At 35.2% G+C, this 25,641-nt stretch overlaps 1 protein-coding gene across 14 annotated transcripts in view; it reads right to left on the minus strand.

Moving 5' to 3' along the window:
* Window positions 1-25,641, minus strand: part of NEDD4 (NEDD4 E3 ubiquitin protein ligase) — a 145,343-nt gene that overhangs the window by 37,392 nt on the left and 82,310 nt on the right. For all 14 annotated transcript variants that reach the window (XR_015134582.1, XR_015134584.1, XR_015134579.1 and 11 more), the window contains 6 exons: window positions 14,654-14,704; window positions 12,956-13,017; window positions 10,103-10,205; window positions 5,173-5,339; window positions 2,848-2,965; window positions 2,594-2,761 (listed from right to left, as the gene is read on the minus strand). Coding sequence is in view for 11 of the 14 variants with exons in the window: in XM_086321089.1 (XP_086177215.1) it covers window positions 2,594-2,761; window positions 2,848-2,965; window positions 5,173-5,339; window positions 10,103-10,205; window positions 12,956-13,017; window positions 14,654-14,704 (669 nt within the window). In the remaining 3 variants the exon portion in view is untranslated. The remainder of the gene's footprint in view (window positions 1-2,593; window positions 2,762-2,847; window positions 2,966-5,172; window positions 5,340-10,102; window positions 10,206-12,955; window positions 13,018-14,653; window positions 14,705-25,641) is intronic.

A 25,641-nucleotide genomic window follows, 5' to 3' on the forward strand; every position in this document is an offset into this window, starting at 1 on the left:
CAGAAACAGAGTCATAAACATAGAGAACAGACTTGTGGTCGCCAAGGGTGAGGAGAATGGGGGAGGGATGGACCGGGAGTTTGGGATTAGCAGATGCAAACTATTAAATGTAGAATGGATAAACAAGAAGGTCCCACTGTACAGCACAGGAAACTATATCCAATATCCTGTGATAAACCATAATGGAAAACAATACGAAAAAGAATGTGTGTGTGTGTGTATATATATATATATATATAAATAACTGAATCACTGTGCTGTACACCAGAAATTAATACAGCACTGTGAATCAACTATATTTCAATAAAATAAATTTAAAAAACAGTATATGCCAAACCATTAATGGCAATTGATGGAGCATATGTCAGAGGTAAGACGGAAAACTCAATTTTTATTTTATACACCTCAGTACTGTTTCAATTTTTAACCATGACCATACAATACTTTAAAAATAATAAATTAACTTTTTTGAATTAATATGCACATGGTAAGAAATTCAAAAGGTACGAAAGACATATGCTCTGCTCACCCTGTTTTTCTCTTCAGAGCTGAGCAAGGTTACCTAGTTTAGTTTTCAAGAAATATGATACACATATTTATTCTGTCATGTAAATAATTGTATAAATGGTAACACATCAAACATACTGCTCAGTACCTCAGTTTTCCACTGAGCAATATTTCTTTGTTCCATACAACATATGTATTCAAAGACACTTCATTCTTTTCAGTGACTGCATAGTATGCCATTGTATAGATGTCACCTATTACTTTAGTAATTAAAAAAATAAAAATAACAGGAGGAAAGAGAATAGGATGTCACCATCAAATCAATATAGCTTATCCTTTAAGTCTTTGACTGATCTTTCCCACTCCTCAAACAAAAACATGAAATGACATGAAAGGAAGATAGATGGATGGAAGAAAGGAGGGGAAGGGAGCAGGCAGGCCTATCTGCTCTTGGATATTCACACAGGCATTTACATAGAACTGTCTACACTGAAGCATTATGAGAAAGGTGCTAAAACAGAAGTCAGCAAATTTTTCTGTTAAGGTCCAGATAGTAAGTAGTTTTTGTTGACTATCTTGTCTCTTTTAATTTACTGTGAAAGCAGGCACAGGCAATACTTAAACAGATGGGTGAACTGTTTTAACCAGCATACAACCAGTATGTAGTCAGCCCTCCATATTTACTAATGGAATGGAAAGTGCAGAATTCCAAAAGGAAATGACCACAATATCCTTGGACACCTCTTTGTCTTCCATTGAAATGTCTCCTTTGATACAGATGAGAGAGTTAGCCACAAGGGTCCCATCAGGGCAGTGTTATGTTGGAATACTGGCTTCTGGACCCCAGAGGTAGCAAGTTTATAGTGGCTGCTGGAGTGAGAAGGTCATCTATCTCTTTGTTTAGTCAAAGTATATCAGCTCTTTTTCACATGTGTGTTGGTGACATGTGTGGTATCCCTGCAAAGGAGAAGAGTAACCCCAAGCACCCAGGACTTGGCCTGGCACTCATCAGCACAATTCAAGACAAAATCAAGACTACTTTGTAATCATGCCTAAACACAGCAAAACATGAACACTGTCCAAGCCACAAGATACCAAATATCTCCCTATATCCTGGCAGATACAAGTGACTGCTGCTTTTTGCTAATCATAGCTTTAGCCTTGCTACAGATAAGATTTAAGACATCACATCACAGAATTATCCCTGCTTCCTGATAGCATCCAATGTGAGGTCCTGCTTCCTTAAACCCTCCTGAAAATCGCCTAACACAAGTTGAAATCCTTTAAGTCTTTCATAACATACTATTACCGAGATGTTCATGGTTTGTATTCCCCTTGCTGAAATGAATAATAAACTCAACTTGTTCAATTACAAGTGTGTTCCTGATAGTCTGTGGCTGAGGGCATTGATTTATGTAATGGATATTTAGAGTCCAATGACCATGTGGATTTTCCACAACTCTGCTCCATACTGTTAGTGAGGATATTTGAAAATGGCCATACTGTAAAGTACAAAAGTCCCTTACACATTATTATGTGCAGTTTAAGACAATATTTTTCATCACAAGAAAAAAAAAAACGCGAGGTGTTATATATTAACTAAACTTACAATTTTGCAATACATAGATCAAATCATTATGTTGTACACCTTAAACTAACACAATGTATTATGTCAATTATATCTCAACAAAAATGGAGAAAAAAGACAACCTTTTATGTAAAGGTTAGATACTGAACGGAATAATGGATATGTGTGTGTGTGTGTGTGTGTGTGTGTGTGTGTGCAAGTGTGCATACTCAGTTGCTGCATCATGTCTGGTTCTTGCAACCCCATGAACTGTAGCCCACCAGGCTCCTCTGTCCATAGGATTTCCCAGGCAAGAATATTCCCAGGTTGCCATTTCCTTCTCCAGGGGATATTCCTGACCCAGGGATCAAATCCACATTTCCTGCATTGGCAGGCAGATTCCTGACCACTGAGCCACCAGGGAAGTCCACGTATATTTATATATAAAATACATATATAATATTTATATATAAAAATATAAAATCCTGAAGCTCCATCAAAATCTAAGAATCATCTTACTGAGTTGGATACTGGCTGGCCAGTGGCTGAATTTCCACCAACAGTGAGTCTGGCATTCAATTCTTCTGCAAGATGAGTCTGGACATCCAAGTTATTTGATGGTGGAGATGAAGGGAAGGCTTGATGGCCATACATGGTGGCTTCATCTTCTCTTATAATTTCCCAGTTCTAAAATGAACAGAAGCTTAAGCTACATACTTGAATCAATTGCTATAACATATGTCTACCAACAAGAACGAGAAAATGATTTCTACCTCAGAAGATTCTCGGTTGTCAACACTTTCTGTTTCCTCAGATATCTGCCTCCTGGTGGTAAATGCACGCTGGGCTTGCAGTTGAATGTTACCATTCTCAGCATCTGTTAGGTTGTCCCTGCATTAGAAATGTAAAAGCCATCATCCACGCCTGAAGAGAGTTAAAATGATAGCTAAAAATTCTGTGTTCATTTAGAAAGTATCCATATTAGATCAGAATTTATAGTTTGGGCCCAAAGGCTAGTTCAACATGCTCAGGTTAAGTTGTAGGCACAGCAGTACCTTCCGAGTACCTTATGGAGTTAAAAATTTTTGTGAAAATGTGTAACGTGCACAATATTTTCATTCATCACTGTACCTAGGAAAATGTCTCGTGTGTATGGGCACTCAAAAATATTTGTTGAATGAATGAACACCTGAGTGTTGCATAAGTACTTTTATTACACTATTATTTAACCATGTTATTACAAGAGTAAAATCTGAAGTAGCTCTAGAAAGCTCATAAAACAGAAGCTTTTTAAGAGTTGCATATACACCTTCATGAATTAGAAAGTAACATTTTCCAGAACTGATCTTAAGCCAAGGGTCTACCCTCTAGTTTCCCATGCATGAATGCAGAAGGCAGAAGGAAAGACAGTATAAGGACACTATAATTAAAAACTTAATAGATTATAGATTAAATGGTATGTGTTTTTGATCATATACAGTAATGGGCCTGTTCTGAGAAAGGACAGTAGTAAAGGAGTGTCTGAATTTAGGAAAGGCATGGTAAATCAGACTGCATATCCTTTCCGCAGTCATTCATTAGTTATACTACTCTAGCTAGTCATGTTTAATATAGCCAGACCATAAGATCAAGAATTTTGTATAAGTATTTAATAACAAGATTACTGTTAATTTATCTAATACCATATACGCCCAGGATATTCAGAAGACCAATTCTTGCTGTACAACTGTAGTGGTCCTAAGGGAATGCCTCGTACATTTTCCCCCCAAATAAATGATTTTTGCTGGCTGAAAGCAACCTCAACCACAGTGAAAGAAATGTGATTCTGCTCAAGTCAGGCCTGCCACAATACAGGTATACAACAAGATGTTTCAGAATTTTATCATGCATTCAGTCTTGTAATCTGTATGCCATTCTACAGATCAATGCCTCTGTGACACAAAGCAGCTGGATCATCAACTTGCTTTGGAAGCATTTGAGATCAAAAAACATCTACAAAAGTGCTTGGGGATTTCCTTGGTTGTCCAGTGGTTAAGAATTCACCTTCAAATTGCAGGGACACAGGTTCAATCCTTGGTCAGGGAACTAAGATTCCACAAGCCGTGGGCAACGAAGCTGGTGTGGCACAAATAGAGAGGCCACACGCGGCATCTAGAGAAGCCTGAGCCGCAACTGCTGAGCCCACGTGCTCTACAGCCCTCACACTGGAAAAAGAGAAGCCTGTGTGTGCAGCAACGAAGACCCAACGCAGCCAAAAGTAAGAAAAAAAAGTGCTGAACCATGTGTGTGTGTGTTCAGTCGCTCAGTGTGTCTGACTCCTTGTGACCCCATGGACCGTAGCCCACCAGGGTCCTCTGTCCATGGTATTTTCCATGGCAAAAACAATGGAGCAGGTTGCCATTTCCTAGTCCAGGGGATCTTCCCGACCCAGGGACTGAAACCACATCTCTTGCATCTCCTTCACTGGCAGGCAGATTCTTTACCACTAGTGCCACATGGAAAGCCCCATTTATAAAAACCAGTCTGATGATAATAAAAGAAAAATATCACTGAGGAGACATAAATCAGAATACCTGAAAGGCCATTCTGTCCTTGATTCAGATACATCAGAAATTATGTACACATTGACCAGACTGGCAAATGGGTGTTTAACAAAAGAACTTATTATTGGGTCCTTTATATTTTATAAAAATTTCTGTTTTAAAAACACTGTGCTGTAGAAATCAACTTCTCATTATATTTTAGTAACAAACTAAAAAATCTCCAAGATTTTCCACCTCAGTCTAGAAAGAAAAATGTTCCTTTTGTGGCTATATAATAATTTAAAACAGAAATAACTGACAATTCATTAATATTAAAGAAGCAATCAGAAGGGTGATATTTGTAATTCAAATACTTTTTAATACTATCAAATCATTTTAAGAAAGAAACATCTAAGATAGCACTTTTTATGCCCAATGCCATAAAAAAAAATCCTAGTATTCTTACAGTCTTTGGATTCCCATACTATTATGAATCCATTTGAGTCATGACTTCATAATGGAAATCAGTGGTCAAAATGTATTCAGATTACAAACACAAAAGTCACCAGCACATACTGAAGGGTTGGTCTTTTCCACTGTGTTCTTCTAGATTCATGGTTTACATAGTAGGTCCTTCCAAGGATATCCTGTCTCTCTTCCCATCCTGGAGGTAGAGGAGAAGGTTCCTGTTGCTGCTGCAAATGGCAAGCAGCATCTGGTTGGTCCAAAACTACCCAGCCAGGCTGAAAAACAGAATGGTGACAATTAAGTTTATGCTTAATTTTTTTTAACCGTATAAATTAATGCCACTAGCACCACCTGGAAAGCCCATAAATTATGCTAGAGGAAATTTTAAGAGATTGAGCATACCCAGTTTCAAAAACTACACAGACAGAACGAGCACACTGTCAACTTTTAACACCTAACAGGAATATCTGATGATAATGAAGTTTGTTTGTTTGTTTGTTTGTTTTCAAAATGATAACACTTAGATTTTGCTTGAAAAAATTTAATTTTTTTTGAAAAAATTTAAAACATGTCTAATAGGAGAAAAAGGACTTGGAAAACTTTAAAATAAACAGCATTGGAAGACACTAAGAAATGGAGAAGCATAGTTCAACCTCACACTATTCTCTAAAATATAAACAGGGATCGTGTCTTATTGGGCATTGTCTCTCTCAGAGAGAAAGCACCTTGTTAATGGTGGAAGTAAATAACTCTCTGAAACTTGAAAAAAATTGCTGTATGAAGGTCAAACATGTAGAGGCATGATAGGGAAGGGCGAATGATTTAGAAATGGTGATTGAAAAGACATTATGATTCTCTGGTCTGACTTTTCTCTTTCTCCTCTGGACCATGGAATGGCATTTTGGTCAAGTCATAAAACAGCCAGAGAAAGAAAGTTTTGTTTTGTTTATATGCTAGGAAGGCACTGGAAATTTCCTCTGAGACTAGCAAGAGGCAAACATACAAAAAAACCTTAGCTAGAGTAGTTAGAGTAAGGAATTATTTGAAAAAAGTAGCAAGGGTTAATGACATGATTTTATACAAGAAACCTCAAAACAGAGAAGGCAGTCAGTAAAAGGTTCTGCTAAACACCGATATGGTTAGGAAGCATAAATAAACTAGCAATGAAAACTTTAAAATTCTCCTAAAAGGTACACGAGAGAAGACCTGAGTGAATGAAAAGACAATGTGATCTTGGCTAGGGAGATTTAATCTCACAAAGACATCAATTCTCCCCAAGTTAATTTATAAAGTTGTCAAGATTTAAATAAGACTACATCATGGATTTTTAATATAACATGACAAAGCCATTTTCAAGTTCAAATAGAAACAAGAACAAGCAAAAATAATCAGCACAATTCCAAAAAAGATGAGTGAAGATAAACTTTATCAGATAAAACATAACATAAACCACAATTAATTAATAGAATTGGAAAGCTAAGAAAGAGAATCCAATTTATAGAATTCAGTATATGATACAGGCATTTCAAATCTGTAGGAAGATAAGCAAATTACTTAGGAAAAAAAGGGAAAAATTATTTGCACTGCTACCTCATACCTTATAACCAGAATGTTACAGATTGAGCAATACTTAAAATGTTACAAAGTAAAACCAAAATGTATTAGAACAAATCTAGGGATATTAAAAAAGTATATTCTAGGAGTAAAAAACCATTAAGTATGACATCAAACCCAGATGGCCTGAAAGAGGCTGAGTGATTTGATTATAATCCCCCAAATTTGTACATGGCAAAAACTACTAAATAAAAGTAAAAAAAAAAAAAAGAGAGAGAGAGAAACTGGGGAACATATTTGGTACCATAATAATAGGTAAAAAATAATTTCCTTAATATATAGAGTCTTTTTTTTCTGCCTAGACATTGGGGATCTAGTACTGGAGGACTGCTGTGCCAGCCAGGTGATGGTTTAGAAGACAGAAGAGAATTCTTCCCTCTTGGAAGGTGGGGTCTGAACAGGAAGGGTCAGGGAGACCTTGGGAAGAAAACAATTGTTTTCTGGCAGCAGACAGAACAGGATAAGGCTGAAGCAGGGTTGATCTTTGGCTAGTGCCAAGGAGAGGGTTATAGACTGAGGTGGAATGGAAGGTGAGGCATAGGAGAGAGGAAGACAGACAAAATTATTCCAGGAAAAGACATATGGATGGGAAGTAAAACAGATTCCTTCTCTTTCTCCTTCTTTATTTTCTTCTTATTTCTTCGATAGGAACTGACATCTTGCTAATTTTGTTTCTTTTTATTGCCAGGAACTCCATTCTTTCTCTCTTCCCTCTACTTTTTCTCTCCATTGATGTTTACCTTCCTTCTCTCTCTCACTTCCTTTCCCTTAAATGATTATGATAGAAGATCTATATATCTAAAAATCAGTCTGTACATATCAAATCACATTTTATTTCTCTGGTCTCAATTTTAAAAGCATGTGAGTTGAATTTTTATATTTCACTCTCTTGGAAAAAAAGGACCAATTTTTAAAAATATGGTCACTGATTACTTTTCTGCAGATTAATAAAATTTATTAATAAATAGGTCCTCACTACTGCTGTAGAAGATTATAAAAATATTCAGAGCTTGGAAAATGGTACCAAAAATATTTCTTTAGAATCTTCTTAAAAGATTTCTCTATTAAAGGTTTTTTTTAATTGAATTTATGTTACTCAAGTAAACTTCTGGAGGGGAAAAAAACTAATTTAATTAAGGGCCTATTTTTTTAAAAACCTGTTTCAGTTTGAGAAGAAGTATAGTTATCCATTTGTTTACCCATTTCTAAATATAAACATTGTTTAGAAAGAATGGGTTTTCATTTTCAGTATAGAATGCCTCCCTATTAAACATGTACCAGCTAATATTCTTCACAAAATAATTTTCTAAGGATCAATGTATGTTATTTATTTACTAACCTCAAAGCTAACATGCAACCACCCACAATTTAACAGTCAAAGATGATCAAAAAGAAAGCATTCAGAGGTACAGCAAATACAGTAGTAGTAACCACATAAAATACATAGAGCTAAACCTAAAGTTACAAGGGGCACAAAAAAAATACTACATAATTATGTACTACAGTCACACTTTACCAAACTTTATCCTACCAGGGTATACACTGCCTAAGAGTGAGCCTCTTTTGAAAATGACAACTGTTTTCTTTAAATGGTAGGATTTTATATATTCAGTCACAAACCAGATGTCAAAGACAAGACTTCTCTGGTCATTAGCTACACAGAAGATAAATAAGCACAGATTCATGTGTTTGAATTCCTAGGGCCTTTCATAAATAAACTCCTACATGCTTACATCTACTGAAATTATAAGGTGGATTCTGAGGGAATTCAAAGTTGAGACATGAGACCACAAAATGAAGCGAAGCAGCTCTACCCACAGAAACTGAACTGTGAATAAGGTACCTGTGATACATGCGTGTGGGCAAAACTTGGAGCAGGTTACCAAATAATGAAATGCTGTTAGAAATTTTTTAAGTTACTAAATAAAGAATTTTCTTTCTTTATAGCAGACATCCTTCATTTCAAACAGAATTCCATTATTCAGGTTTCCCTGTGCACTAAAATGCCAGTTAGAGAGAAAATTCTACTCAATAAATTCCTAAATTAAAAAAAAAAAAAGATTATTATATGACACATCAAAGAAAAACTAAAAAGAAAAAAAAAAAGGTATCAAATAAGGGCATTAGACATGAGAGAGGATATTAAGTTTCTTTGGTCACCAGAGTAATACGGCTAACTATTTAAAGAAAAAAGTTCTTTCTTTCTGTTGTTATAGATTTCCCCACAAAGTAAAATCTCATCAGTGCATATAAAAAAAATTCCCAGGAATCTTTGTCGCAAAAGCACTGCTTGTTATCAAACTTTCTCAAGATGTTTGGGTGTGTGATGCAAAGCCCAGCCCTGGGGAAGGGTCCCTCATCCTGACAGTCCTTCTGGAGACTTTAGCAGACCCTTAATCAAAAAAGCATGACTACTGAGGAAGAGGCACACACACAACCCCTCCAAAGCAAACTGATGCCACAACAAAGGGTGCTTTCAGTCAATGTGGTTAGAATAAGGTGCTACCTTCTGATGATAATGTTTGTTAAGTGGGAACCTCAAGAGGCAAATGTTTTTGTTCCCTTTTCAGATCACAAATTTTTTGTGCTGGAAGAAACCCTAAGGGTAGCAGTACATCCTGTCACTCTGCAAAGGAAGAACCTGAAGTGCAGAGAGGGTTGAGTGGTCACTCAACTCATGGTTGAGTTGGCCACATGGTCACTCAGCTCATAAGTGGCAGAGCTCGCGACTAGGAGGGTTCCAAATCCCTGTCCAATTCTATTCCAAATACATGTTCTCTGCCTCTTCTTCACTTATCCCAAATGTAGGTGGCTCTGCCCAAATCCTTGACTGGACTTCCTTTTATCCTATCACCCATGAAGATGGTTAACTTCTTTTGGCCTCCAATAAATGTGGCTTTTTATTAGATCACTTATATATTTTTTTTTCTCTCTCTCTCTTAGTCTCCTTTTCTATGAGCCCTCCCACACCCACCCCAACCATGATAGGAAAAGTAACAGGAATTACATTTCATAAAGAAGTTCCTAAGTAGCATCTTCAAATTTTCCATATATTTAACTTTCAAACAATAAATTGTGTTCTTACTTTAATAGAGGGGGCACATGACATGTTTTTAGAAAACTCTGAAAAACTAGAAACAGTTAATGACTTAATTACAACAAATGCTTTCATTTATAAACATTGTAATCTCTATTCCTTAAGCTTTAAGAATGCCATCAGTAATGGCCATTCATTTCACAGAAATATCCTTAGAGGAAAGAAATGTTTAACAAATTCTTGGGTAAAATAAACAAATGTCTAGGGAAGTAATTTTTATTGCACACATTTAACTTTATTAAGCAGTTATTTTTTCTTTAGAGTATAGTAAAATAAGAAATTGGATATTTTTCTTCTTAGTTTAACCAAATATTTATAAAATCTCACCTCTAATTCCTCAGCCTGTTCTGTGTTATCGTCTTCTGAGCCACTGGTTTTAGGTAAGTAAGTCATTTTTAATCTCAGATAACCTTTAACTCTTGATTTGTGACTGTAGAAAGAAAATAATAATTCATACAACTTTAACACTAGGAAGAAAACCATTCATTCAATAAGAGTTCATTGAACATCTACTAGCTTACTAGGAGAGATTCAAGACAAGTTTCAATGCAGAAGAAAAAGGAATAGATGGTGGAGAAAAAGAAACATCCATAAATAAATAATTGTTATGAGATAAATAAGGAACTATGGAAGTTTAAGTGAAAGATCACAGAGATCTTGAAAGAGAAGCTGGCATCTAGGTTGGGCTACAAGACTGGGGAGGATTTTGATCTATGGCAGTCAGGGAAAGGCATAAGAGTAGAGAAGAGGGCAAAAATAAGGAAATAGATGGGAAACCAGGGGTGCATTTAAGGAATTGGAAGTAGCTGAGGTTGGCTGAATTAAAGGAGGTGGGAATGGTCCAGCTGATGAGGTCTAAGTGAAGTAGAACTTTTAGATTTTATTTTGCATAGAATTTGGAGGATAGGGAAAGGCATCCTCACAGATGTGCTTTAGGGATAATAATCTAGCCATGTTGTATAATAGAAAAGTAGAGAGCAAGGTCAGGTAACTATCTGAAACCTAATGTCTTTGACAGCTATTTGAATCTGTCATATGTTAATTTATCTAATCTACTTTCATACTGTATCTCATACCACCTCTTAGAAAAATGAGTTGTCTAAGTTAAGGGTTGCTTCCCAGAGTAGTAATATTTAATTTAAAAAATTTTTTAATTTATTTTTGCCACACCCACAGCATGTGGGATCTTAGTTCCCTGACCAGGGATCAAACCCATGCCCTCTGCATTGGGAGCATGGAGTCTTAACCATGGACCACCAGAGAAGTCCCCTCATTCATTTTTTTTTTTTTAAAAACCTGTCTTTCTTAAGATTCTAACTTAAGACCTAACTCTGTCTATTGCCCCCACCAATTCTATAATAGCATCCGGTTTACTTAGGAAATCCTTGCTTGTCATAGCTTTCTATATTGGTTTTCTGGATAATTTTTATAGATTTCAGTTATATAATAAGACACAAGGGTCCTAATTTTTCCTCCTGTCTTCAAGAGGTACTCCCCTATGCCTCTCTTAATCTTTTTAGTTGTTCTTCTCTACACAGTTCTCATGGATTTGGAAAGTATCCTTCCCTGACTGGTCAGTAAGCCCCCAGTGCTTATTTCCAGATCACTAATGTGACTCGTGTCTCCATAGTTAAGGGGGTATGAACACTCTATGACTTCTTATAAAAGATAGATACAGAAAACTTACTCAGGTAATATTTTATAGGAGGGTTTCTCTACAATGATAGGTTTTATTACGTTTTTCCAACTAGATAATAAGCCTGAGGGTTTAAATTTATTGATGTTCAAAAATAATCTAATAATGTAGTTGGATAAAACTCTTTCTGCACTTGCAGCAATACCAGTGCAGACAGAAGATGTAAACTGTTATAGTGTTTTAAAGATAAAGACACCAGAAAGCATTCAACAAATTGAAAAGCAGGTTATTAGGGCAACCAAATAAGAGAAGAACTAGTTAGTTATTCTTGGTATACAGATGTCACAATCAATTCAAAATTAAAGCAAGAAAAGGGACTCACATTGCACAACTTCTACAGAAATTAAATGTGACTTTAGACAGTAAATATGAATACAGTCAAAGACCACTGTTCCCTTTATTTAAATTTATATTACAATGAATATTTAAATTTTTTAATCAAAAATTTTACTAAATTCAATTGCATTTTCTAGTTTTAAAGAGAAAACAAATAGTTTTGCACAGATGTCGTTCCTTGGCTTTACTTTGACCTTTTTGTCAGTAAATTCCCATACATGTCTTAACTAGATTTTACTAGATTATGTGGTATAGAAGATCAAAAGGGGTTTTATTTAAAGCTTAAACTTAAAAGTTTTTGACAAAAATCAAGTAATTCAGTTTAGGAAAATGGAATTATGAACATGCTATTTGGGTTTTAAATTACAGTCTTTGCTCATGTATTTTCTCTAAATATTTGAGTTTTCTGAAATTTTTTTTAAATGAAAGTATGCAAAATGTAGTTACATTTCCTTGAAAATGTTTTTGTATCAAGTTGGATTCTTTTTTTTGGCTGTGCCATGCAGCTTAGGGGATCTTAGTTCCCCTACAGGGACTGAACCGGGGCTATGACAGTGAAAGTATGGAGTTCTAACTGCTGGACCACCAGAGAACTCCCTAGGTATTTTTTTTTTTAGATAAACTGATGTTTGCAATTTTTCAAAACACAGTATGACAAAATTACACACAGTATAAGATATAAAATACATATAAAGTAATGACATTTTTCATTCTTCTAGTCTGATAAATATTAGAGAGAAAAGTCTTTCCCAAAGGAGTATGATCACTTTTCTATATTTTCAGAATTTTTGTACTATGCATATATAACTGTTTTTGACTTTTTGATGTGGACCATTTTTAAAGCCCTTATTGAATTTGTTATAATATTACTTTTGTTTTATGTTATGGTTTTTAGGCTGTGAGGCATGTGAGATCTTAGCTCCCTGATCAGGGGTCAAACCTGCACCCCCTGCATTGGTAGGCGAAGTCTTAACCACTAGATCACCAGAAATTACTTTTTAATCAGAAACAGCAATAAAGCTTTAAAAAACTAATATTTAAAAGTAGCTTATTTACAAAGGTTTAAACTGATTTTCCAAAGGGGCTACTGTAAAGTATAATGATATTTTTAAAAACCCTTCATAAGCTATTATTTTATATTTACTGACCTTCTTGGATGAAGAACAAAATCCTTAAATGTATATGGTCTCTCCATTCTTGGATTTTCTGTCTAGAATAAAACAGTGGGTTTTCAAGATATATCTATAACAACAAAAATATATACTTTTCAAGAATATTCATAAACTATGACTTAAGGCATAATTGAAGTTAGAAGTCAGAAAAAAGTAGATTTAGCTTATTAAATGGTTACAATTGGTGATTTGACAATACTTTCACCTTCCTGCCCTGTAGGAATTGCTCCTGGCAGCACAAGTCAGTATAAAACTATCTGAGCAGGTGTTTGTGAGGCCAAAAGGAGGGTAAAAGCAGAAAAACACTAGAGAACGGTTAGTGTATTTGTGCCCCAAAACAATATGGAGTATGTATTCAATAAAATGTTGGCGTGGTTAGACCACAGAGGCAATTCTAGAACAAAAAAAGTAAGCAGCTTGGAAAATAAGACTGGATTAAATTCATTATTAAAAGTTTGCAATGTCTAAAGACTGTAGAGAGACAATAAACATCTGAAAAGATTGATCAAGAATTAGTACTTCTCTTTCCTACCAAGTTCAACAGCCCTTTGTTTTTATTATTCTTTACTTCTCTGCTGCATTTGACATTGTTAAACTACCCATTACATCTAGAAACTCTTAAATTCTCATGACATCATTTCACTTGGGTCTTTTCTGTATTCTCTTGGTCTGTCTTCTTTCTCCTCTGACAGAAGCACACTGATGAACTTTCAGTGTTTGGCCTTCAACGCTTTCATCCCTCTCATTTGGACAGCCCATCCTTCTCAGAGATTCTGCAGTTACCTCAGCAGTGATAACTCTCAATCCTTCCAGACCCTTTTCCCTACACAATTTATTTTTATACCTCTTCGGTTGCCTGCTTTAAGTTTCATTTTTCTTGTTTTCAACTGATATGCAATACGGCCAAAAATAAACTTACCATATCTTAAAAAAAAAAAAAAAAGGCTTTCCTCCTACTCTTTTTGCTTGAGATACCACCCTTATCTCCCAAGTTCAACATGTATTATCTTTACTTTCTGCTTCTTTTGCTTTTTTCAACTGGAGCTCCTGGTCCAATAATATCACGTAATGAAATATCTCCTGAATCTGTTTTCTTCTGTTGCTGTATGGTTGGTCCATATTCAGTTTCATGCCCACGTTGTTGTAATTGATCAACTTCTTTCTGTGAAACTAAGCTTTCCCCAGTCTAGTTTTTCAGTAAAATATTTTCAAAATGATCTCCCTCAAACAACGCTTTCAGGATGTCAACCAACTTCAGGGGCTCTCTATTTCTTTCTTTTTAAAAAAAAATTCAGGCCCTTGTCATACCTTCTAAGTTCACTTAGGCCTTTTTTAAAAAAATTAAAATTTGTATTTTATATTGGAATATATCCAATTAACAATGTTGTGATACTTTCAGATGCACAGCAAAGTGACCCAGCCATACATATAGTATTTCCAATCTCCCCCCAGTTCCCTTCCCAACTCTATTTCTTACTGGGTTTCATATAAGGGAATCTTAAAACTAAAATGGAAAATTGAGATGTTTTCAGAAAATAAGAGGCTCAAGAATTAACAGCAGTATACACTTTACAAATCAAATACTTACATTTACTATATTGTGTATCTGTTAAGGATTTATTAAAATAAAAAGAATAAACATTAGAAAGTAAAATCATGGACATCTATACCAACCGGTAATGGATAAAGAGGAACATCCACTTGACCTAAGAAATCATCTCTTGTCTACCAAAGAAAAAAGAAAAAAATAACATTAGTAATATGCTTGATCTTTCTGGAAAACTTTGATAGCTATTGTCATCATTCATAAAAATATATAGAAGTTTTTTTGTGTTTCTTTGTTTAACCCTATGAAATATTTACGAAAAAATCAATGGAAAATAAAAGGTGATACGGTACAACTTCTGGTAATGGCAGAATAGACTAAATTACATTGAGCCTTCTGAAGATAACAACTATATACTCTGAAAATATATTAAACAACTATTTGAAAGCAACACAGAATGACCAAAAGCAAGCAGAAACTAGAAAGGAGTCAGTCCTTGAAAGAATGAACTGTACTAGGTAGGATTCCTGTTTATATGGCTTTTCACCTGGCAGTACTCCACAATTCATCTGAATGACTGGAACTCACAGAGAAATCAGAAATCTTACTCATTTGAGGAGTCTGAAAACTTAAAGTCAACAGTCTAACTGGAAAGTGAGGGGGACAACTCCCAAAAGGAAGAAGCCATAAGAGTCCCTCCAGATCTATGTATAAACTCCACCCAAATTCCTAAAGGCTGAAAGAACTCAGCATAGATTTCATAGTTGATATTTTCCTAGGGAAGCTAGCATTTAGAATTCAGTTACCAACCCGCTACAACAAAAATCAACACTTTTCAGGGAAAGATGATCAAACTCAATGTCTTCTTCATCATGTGCCACTTACACAGTCTTATATACAATAAAAGTCACTGAGCATACTAAGAAATAGAAAAATAGGACTCAGAAGCAAAAGGTAATTAAAAGACAACAAGATAATCCAGATCTTGGAACTGGCAGAAAAGAAAATTAAAAGTAACTATTACAGAGATGTTCAAGGACATAAAATGGAAAATAAGGTCAAAATAAACAAATATATGAGGAATCTATAAAAGAAATGAAAAATATAAAATGAAATAGGAATTATAAAAGTGAGTTAAATGTATAGCTTGAAATACATATATAACTAATAAATAGAATATAGGAATTGAAGATCAGTGGATCGGCTTAACATATGACTGAAAATGACTAGAGAAAAGTTCTGTGAACCTGAAGATACATCAATAGAATTTACATAATATAAAAAAAGAGGACTTGTGGTAAAATACCAAGCAGTATAATATATATGGCAGTGAAGTTCCAGAAAGGAGAAGGGGGGAAGGAAAAGAGAAGAGAAAAAGAGAGAGACAGAGAAAGAAGATAAGGCAGAAAAATATTTTCAGAATAAAGTCACCAGCTTCTCCAAATATTAACATCTCACATAACCCTAGCACAATGATCAAAACTAGGCAAACCCCCTGGTGGCTCAGATGGTAAAGCGTCTGCCAGCAATGCGGGAGACCCGGGGTTCAATTCCTGGGTTGGGAAGATCCCCTGGAGAAGGAAATGGCAGTCCACTCCGGCACTCTTGCCTGGAAAATCCCTTGGACAGAAGAGCCTGATAGGCCACAATCCATGGGGTCGCAAAGAGTCGGACACGACTGAGTGACTTCACTTCATTAACACTTCTGTTTATTCAATCTTTTATTCTTAAGCTTGTTTAATTGTTAAAAAAAAAAAAACCCTATATATATAACAGACTGTAAATATCTGTCACCCATAATCTTAATCAATTTATGAGTGGCACTGGTGGTAAAGAACCAGTCTGGCCATGCGGGAGACAGAAGAAATGCAGATTCGATCCCTGGGCCGGGAAGATCTCTTGGAGGAGGGCATGGCAACCCACTCAGTACTCTTGCCTGGAGAATTCCCTTGGACAGAAGAGATGGGTCAGGTTAAAGTCCATAGGGTTGCAAAGAGTCAGACACAACTGAAGCAACTTAGCACACACGCAGGCTTATGAAAACCTTGACCCTCTGATCCTAGTTCCTCCTCTTCCAATCTTAGTTCCCCAGGGGAACTAGGATTAACCGTTAAGTAACTTCTCTGAGACTTTCTTGCATGTATCCATCCACATACTTAATTTTTTAAAAATTGAGAAATAACTGACATGCAACATTTTATGAGTTTCAGATGTACAACATAATGATTTAATATTTGTATACACTGCAAAATAATCACCATTACAAAATTAGTTAACATTGGTCACCATGCATAGTTACAGACTTTTTCTTCTTATGATGAGAACTTTTAAGATTTACTCTCAGCAACTTTAAAATATGTGATACAGTATTATTAGCTATAGTTACCATGCTGTACAGTAAGTCCCCAAGACTTATTTATTTTAAAACTGTGAGTGTGTATCTTTTGACTCCCTTCACCGATTTACCCGACTCCTCATCTCCTGCCTCTGACAACCATCAATCTTTTCTGCATAAGCTTGGTTTTTGCTTGTTTTGTTTTTATATTCCACATATAGGTGAGAGCATACATTATTTGTCTTTCTCTGAGTTATTTCACTTTGCATAATGCCATCAAGGTCCATCCATGGTGTTGCAAATGGCAAGATTTAATTCTGTTCTTATGGCTGAATAATATTCCATGGGGTGTGTGTGTGTATTTTTGAATATGAGAGTGCATATATCTTTTCAAGTGAGTATTTTTTTCTTCTTTGGATAAATACCCCAAAATGGAATGGCTAGATCATATGGCAGTTCTAGTTTCAATTTTTTTTAGAAATCTCCATACTGTTTTTCATAGTGGCTGTACCAGTTTACATTCCTACCAACAGTGCATAAGGGTTCCTTATCTCGGCATTGTTGGTAGCACTTGTTACTAGCACTTGTCTTTTTGAAAATAGGCATTATGACGTGTGTGAGATTATATATCTCATTATACTTTTGATTTGCCTTTTCCTTATCAGTTATAATGAACATCTTTTCAGGTGTCTGTTGGCCATATGTATGTCTTCTTTGGAAAAACATCTATTTATATCCTTTGTCCATTTTTAAATTGGATTGTTTGCTTTTTGCTATTGAGTTGCATAAAAAAACCAGGAATAACATTAACTAATCTACAGATCTTACTCAAATTTCACAAACTATCACGAATCTTGGTCCAGGGTTCAATCTAGGATCATACATTACATTTAATTGCCATGTCTCCTTAGTTTCTTAATCTGGAAAGTACCTCAGTCTCTTTGTTTTTCATAATCTTGACATTTTAAAAGAGTACTGGCTAATTATAGGATATTCCTCAATTTGGGTTTGTGTATTGTTTCTTCATGGCTGAATTTAGGTTATGCATTTTTTGGTAAGAATACTATAAAAATGCTGTTGGTGCACTTCTCAATGAATCGTATCAGCAGGCAAAAATCCTGAATCTTACACATTATGGACAGTTAAAGATGATTAACTATTTGAGGAAAGTTTTTTACAAGAAAAAAAATAAGAGACCTAATCCAAAAAACAAGCAGCAAGAAGGGAGTCAAATGAATAAGGATTAAGTCAGACTGCAGGAGAAATACTTGAGAAAAACTAATGTCCTTGGAGATAAGAGACAAACATCTAGCAAATAGGATAAAAAGTTATATATATATAAAAAGAAGCAATTAAAAAACAAGAAAGAACTCTTGGGAATTAAACATTATCTGAAAATAAATGTTTAAGCTAGAGTTAAAGAAATTTCTCAGAAAGCAGAACTAAAACATCAAAGAAAAAGACAGCAGAATTCCCCAAGTAAGGAAATTACAGGATAAATTCTAAACGTCAACTTCTAAGTAGCAGGCATTCCAGAAAGAAAAAAAAATACAGGGAAGGAATAATCAAAGAGGCATTTTAAGAAATTTTCCTTATACTCAAGAAAATGAATTTTGACAGTGGAAGGCCTCACTGAGTATTAAGGAAAATGGTTGAAGAAAAGACCCACAGCAAGGCACATCACTGTGACATTTCAAAGCACCAGAGATAAAGAAATTCCAAGAGCTTTGAGAGATACAAAACAGATCATACTCCAAACTGAAAGACAAGAAATAATGCTTTGAAAATTCTGAGAGGGGAAAAAAAAAAGTATCCTGCACAGAATTCTATACCCAGCCAAAACATCTTTCCCAATAATGAAAGCAGAATAAAGACACTGGTGTTCTAAGGTAATAGAAGATATATTTTGCCAAAATGAGGGAGTACAACATGGTAAGGAAAGATGCAGGGGATTCAAGACAGGAGACAAGAAAAAAGAATCTCTAAAAGGGTTTTGTGAGGATTAAATTATTTAATATACACAAAGTATTTTGCATAAAACATAGTATGCAGTAAGAGTAGGACTGTGAAGAAAGCTGAGTGCCAAAGAATTGATGCTTTTGAACTGTGCTGTTGGAGAAGACTCTTGAGAGTCCCTTGGACTGCAAGGAGATCCAACCAGTCCATTCTGAAGGAGATCAGCCCTGGGATTTCTTTGGAAGGAATGATGCTAAAGCTGAAACTCCAGTCCTTTGGCCACCTCATGCGAAAAGTTGACTCATTGGAAAAGACTCTGATGCTGGGAGGGATTGGGGGCAGGAGAAGAAGGGGACAACAGAGGATGAGATGGCTGGATGGCATCACCGACTCGAAGGACGTGAGTCTGAGTGAATTCCGGGAGTTGGTGATAGACAGGGAGGCCTGGCGTGCTGCGATTCATGGGGTCGCAAAGAGTTGGACACGACTGAGCGACTGAACTGAACTGAAGAATTCAATAAATGTTAGCCATTATATTTGAAATGCTAGATATTATAATGAAACCTCTGCTCCCTTTACCATGGACCCATCTTTGGACATTTCAAATAGATACATACCATTAAAGAAGCATGACTGGAGAAGAAAGCCTAGCAAATTAGCTTAGTTTAGGGGCATATTCCTATTCTTGAACATGTACTGATGATAATTTTTGAAATGGACAAGTTGCCTTTAATGATAGCCTCAAGGCTATGCTGTGGTATATTTCTTTTTTTGTTTTTATGGCAAGCAGATGTTATATCCCATAAATTTCATCTTTAAGAAGCTATGAATAACAAAGTAAAACACAACAAAATACAGTTAAATCTCAATCAGGATAACTGAGGGATAAAATATTTTGGTTAACTGAATTATCTAATAGGTTTAGGCTTAACCAGGTAAAGAAACAAAACATTTTTGGTGGATTTAGTCTTACTGAATAACCCTGTCCACAGTAAAATGAATTCAGTGAGATCATGAATCATCTGTTTGATGATTCATGATCTTTTAGTGCTTCAAAAACATTGATGTGGTCCCTTATCACTAGAGTAACACACATAGAGAACAGGGTTTCTTAACTTGGGCACTATTGACAATATAAGGCAGATAAACTTTTTCTTGCTGTGGGGTCTGTTCCATGCACTGAAGGATGTTTAGCAGCATCCTGAAAGGGCAACCCACTCCAGTACTCTAGCCTAGAAAATTCCATGGATGGAGGAGCCTGGTGGGTTACAGTCCATGGGGTCACAAAGAGTTGGACACGACTGAGCAACTTCACGACATCATGAGGTCTCTACCAATTAGATGCCAGTAGCACTCCTCCATCAGTTGTGATGACCAAAAATGTCTCCTGGCATTGCCAAATGTCCTTTGGGTAGCAAAACTGTCCCTGGTTGAGAACCACTGCTATAAAACAGAATGTCTCAACCAATGAGCAAAAGACACTCCACTTTAAAAAACAATGGCTTTACTGAGATATAATTCATATCCTATACAATTCAACCATTTAAAGTTTGCAATCAATTTTAGAACATTTTCATCACCCCCAAAAGAAAATCCATATCTATCAGTAGTCACTCCCCATTTCCCTCCTCTTTCTTTAGCCCCAGGCAACCACCAATCTACTTTATGTCTCTATGGCTTTACCTATTCTGGACATTTCACATAAATGAAGTCCTACATATGAGGTTCTTTATGACTGGCTTCTTTCACTTACAAGAAATGTTTTCAAGGTTCATTCATGTTGTAGCAAGTATCAGCACTTCTTTTTTACTGCTAAATATTACATTATACGGACATATCATATTGTTTATCTGTTGATTAAATTTGGACTGTTCCCATTTTTTGGCAATTATAAATCAGACTGTTATGAATATTCTGGTACAAGTTTTAGTACTGACACATGATCTCATTTTTCTTGGGTATATTCTTAGGAGTAGAGTTTCTGAGTAATTTGGTATCTCTTTAATCTTCTGAGGGACTGCCAGACTTTCCAAAGTGGTTGCACCTTTTACATTCCCATCAGTACTGTAGGAAGGTTTTTGATTTCTCTATATCCTTGCCAATACTTATTATTATCTATCTTTTTGATACAGCCCTCCTAGAAGGTGTGAAGTGATATCTCATTAAGGTTTGTTTGCATTTCCTTGATGATCAATAATGCTGAGCACATTTTCATGTTTATTGTGCTCCTTAGTTTTTAAAACCTCTTTCTTATTATAAATCTTTCCTAGAGATTCAGTCTCCATTACAGAGGCAGTGCCTGGTCACTGTGGGACAGAAAGAAAACATCTTATCCCATATTCCTTTTTTCACTGATTGCACTGTGTGAATAAGAGCATAGAGCAAAAAATTCCACATCCTGAAACGTTCCCTGTCTCAAGTATTTCTGATATGTAAAAATGCATTTTAGAAAGTTCTTGCAACAAATCTTCCTTCTTTAAAAGAGGTGATCTAAAATGAGCTTCTTAACATCTACTTAAAATGAAATGATCCCAAAGAACCATATTTCTAACACTGGAAGAATGAACACATTTTCCAAACTAAAAATCAATGTGCATGGTCTGAGGCGATGGAGAATACAAAACTTGGAACTATCCTGGAAAGTCTGGGACATATGGTTACTATAAATATAGGACAATTAGAGGTTCTTTTTCCATTTACAAAGAAAAAGCAATAGTTTAAAATTCATTCCTATGAAGGCAAGTCAGTCTGTGATGTTCATTAATGTTTCCCTAGCCAACCAATTGTTCCAAACTGAATATTCAAGCCTTTCTTTGTAAGAATTATTTCCTATATTGAACTGCATACAGCTCACTTCATAAAGCAAATTTGCATTTGGTAAAACAGAAGTCATTTAAGAATGCCTGAAAATCTGAGAAAGAATTTAGAACAGCGGGTGATTTTAAACAACCATCTAGGGTACAGTTTAGTCAGCAAAAAACACTTTTTCCAATATCTAAAGATACAAATTTTAATCTCTTAAAACAATTTTTGTAATATTAAAAGATAAAAATCCAAATTGCTATTTTTGCAAAACTTCAATTAGAACTATATACATGGCTCTAAGTTTATCAAGACAAACATTAACTTTGATAAACCTGCAGAGCGGCTGAATGCTCTGCATTACAAGAACCTAACGTTATAAAAAAAAAAAGTCAAAATTTTAAAAACAGCTATGTTAAAGTGTCATAGCTTTGAAGAATACTTGGCTTTAAAAAGTGTTTCTACTAAATCTGAGTTACAGATAACTTCCCAGGGTAAATCTACTGTACAGAGCAAAATATTAAAGGAAGAATCACTTCCTTATAATCAGAGCCAAGCAACAGAGCCAAAGTTTTCTGCTGTAATATCCAACTTTTCATTTCAATCATACATTTTAATCACTAAAAATGAACTTTACACCTGGTCATTAAATATAACATAGTTTCAATTTTCAGATTTAGCTATCATCAAGTCTATTATCAGCAATTTATAATCAAGATAATTTTTCAAGTTCATTTTAAAACAACACACACAGGGTACAAAATTAAAAGAAAAAAATTCCTAGCCTCCATCCATCTAACTCTACACTCTGTCCACCCAGAGAAAATAGCTGTTATTTTTTGTGTTTGGTGTGTCTGAAACCATTCAGAGTGATCTCTGATACACTCTTATGTATCTTGATTTTTTGCTCTTCAATATCTCTAACGCCTTGTCCAATCTTGGTCCACAAAGAGATATTTTACATATTTGATGGGGATATAGTATATGCCAATGTATGGAATACTGAAACTTATTTAGCTAGTTCAGATATTTAGGTTGTTTCTGTCTTTTGCCCAGGGCTTCCCAGGTGGCACAGTGGTAAAGAATCCAACTGCCATTGCAAGAGATACAAGAGATGTGGGTTCTATCCCTGGGTTGGGAAGGTCCCCTGATCAGGAAGATCCCCTGGAATAGGAAATGGCAACCCACTCCAGGATTCTTGGCTGAAAAATTCCATGGACAGAGGAGCCTGGTGGAGTCCCAAAGAGTTGAACACAACTGAGCATACACACACAAGCAATGCTTCAACAAATAAAGTTGTATTTATAATTTTTCATATACACCCAAGATAATTTTTATTTTGTATAATAATAAATACTACACTAAACTAACCTGAACTAATCTGAAATGGAAGCAGATCTCAATGACTGACTGGATGTTACAGAAGGAAGTAGTGTCCTGAGTAAACTGAAAAGCACATGTAAGTTTTCAAAGATAAGATCAAGATAAAAGATTTAAGATAGTTTGCATTTACATGAATATCTTGCTCAATAACTACTGTCTTCACACAGCAGCTTTCAAATTCTCTATGCGAAAATGTCATGATTCTTCTGCAGAGATCACTAATAGCCTAAAAAAAATTAACTGGGGCAGGCAGTGAAAAAGAAACAAATTCCTATCTATAAAAGGCTCAAGCCATGATTGATTATATTGCAACAGATCAAGAATTATTTCAGAGATCACAAAAGAGAAGAGTAGAATTTAAAACTCTGAACCTGAGACACTAAAGTGAAATTATCTAAAAACCTCTTTGTATAAGGTAAAATTTAAACTCTCATTCTACTATTTATCTTAAGAGGATAAATGTTTTCTTGATTTGAACACATGAAAAGTCAATATTTTGACACAGAGGATATTAGCACATGTGAATCTCTGAGAAAAATAAGCAGAACTTTTATGAATGGACTCATTTACAGTATTTTTTTAAAAAAACAAGAAACCATATATTTCCTGCTTTCAAAATTTTATAAAACTATTATTTTTAATGAATATCCTTACTCTCAAAATTCATACTACATGAATGTATACCACATCCTAAATATTATAATTAAACAAGGATTATGAAAATCATGCTAAATTCAACTTAACTATTTTCTCATACATACAAATCTTAGTAAGTAAAACTGCTGTTTCCTTCACTTTTTACAGTTTCTACTTTCCCTCTTACTGACTCACTCTATATTATGATCTGCTTATTTTACACATCTTTCTGGAAGTTCAAGATTTATTGATTTAATCGTTTTTAGTATGTTGAGGGGAAAATGGTGTTAGCTAAACAAACAGTATAATCTGATCTATGCTATAAAATCACAGTGCTGTGGAGACTGGATGTCTTTGCTTAAAGCAAACACTCACCACACCAAACTCGTGACTTGCTCTGGCTAGCCAGCCTGTCTGGCAGATTTAACTGTAAGACACAAACTGTACTTGTTCTTTGATAATAGCTTCATACTGCTTGAAAATTTCAGTACTTGCATCCTACAGCCTTTAGCAATTCTCAAATTTTAAAAGGGATTTTAACCTAACAGATGGGAGTAGGAAGGGAGTCCAGGGAAGCCACTGTCTAAATTAGTTTCACTTTGAATTTTCCTCCTCTAAATTTCAGTTTCTTTGGAGGACTCTAGAATCTTTGCAGACTTGTGAAAGCTGAAGATTTACCTTGACCTGTTCCTCTATCTTTATATCCTTTGAAATGTAGTTTGTAATTTACTGTGAGGCTTTTCAAACAAAAACCATTTTAAAAATACAGTATTGTATAGCTTACAGAACTCCACTCAGTGCTCTGCGGTGACCTAAATGGGAAGAAAATTTAAAAAAAAAAGGAGGATATATGCATATATATAGCTGATTCACTTTTCTATGCAGTAGAAATGAATACAACGTTGAAAAGCAACTACATAAAAAAATTAATTATAAAATAAACATTAAATAAATAGCATATGGTATAGAAGAGAAGGCATCTAAAGCAGGAGTAAACAGTTATCAGGTTGTACTACATATTAGGCATAAACAGGATTTCATAATAATTGTCAAAATTAAATTTTAATATATCTAACCTAATTTTATAAGCAATTTACATTGTATGTATGTCCCTAAACCAGAGAACTAAAGGAGTGAAGAAGGTTTTGCATTTATTACAACTTCCCCTCCTTCAAAAGAGATGAAGGGCTCATCAATTTTTCCCATAGTTTCGCATTTGCATTTCTAAACAAAGGAAAATAAGAGGACAAAATATATAAAGTTATAATTCAATGAGGAAATACCCACAGCTAGACAACTCATAAAAGGGGTAAGGATCTTCCTTTCAGAGAGAAAAACATTCATTCTTGATTAAAAATAGACACAGAGATTCATTCTTTTGAGCTTCAATAAATTATGATACTACTTCTTTTCTTTCTAGGAATGTCTGCCAAGCTACCAGGGAAAGAAAAAAGGCAAACGTTTGAGAAGATGGAAGCTAATATTCCCTAGAGAACTGTACCTGTAGTTTAAATGAGAAACTAGCAAATGGCTGTCAATGTTGAGAAAGATATATTGACTATAAATCTAAGAAACCAAAGAGCTGTGTAAAATCTCAGATATTTAATTTAAAAATGAGTTAAGTTCTAGAAGATGAACTAATATCATCCTTTTAAAATGGATCAATGAAGCTGTGACAGTTGAGAAAGCAGCCAAGATGCTTCTGTTTCCAACCTAACACTTTCCAAAGTTTTGGGTTGAGTTAGTCCATTCAAGATGTTTTCAAAGCTCAGAGTGTCAGAATCACCTGGAGGGCTTTTTAAAGATAGATCACTGCCTCCTTCCTCTTAAGTGATACTCAGACAGCCAATCCAGTAGTCACTCCTCAGTTCAGTTCAGTTCAGTTCAGTCACTCAGTCATGTCGGACTCTTTGCAACCCCATGAATCGCAGTACACTAGGCCTCTCTGTCCATCACCAACTCTCAGAGTTCACTCAAATTCTTGTGCATTGAGTCGGTGATGTC

Source organism: Bos grunniens, chromosome 10, assembly GCF_055505025.1.
Source record: "Bos grunniens cultivar Pamir isolate PY7600 chromosome 10, Bosgru_T2T1.0, whole genome shotgun sequence".
Lineage (NCBI taxonomy): Eukaryota > Metazoa > Chordata > Mammalia > Artiodactyla > Bovidae > Bos > Bos grunniens.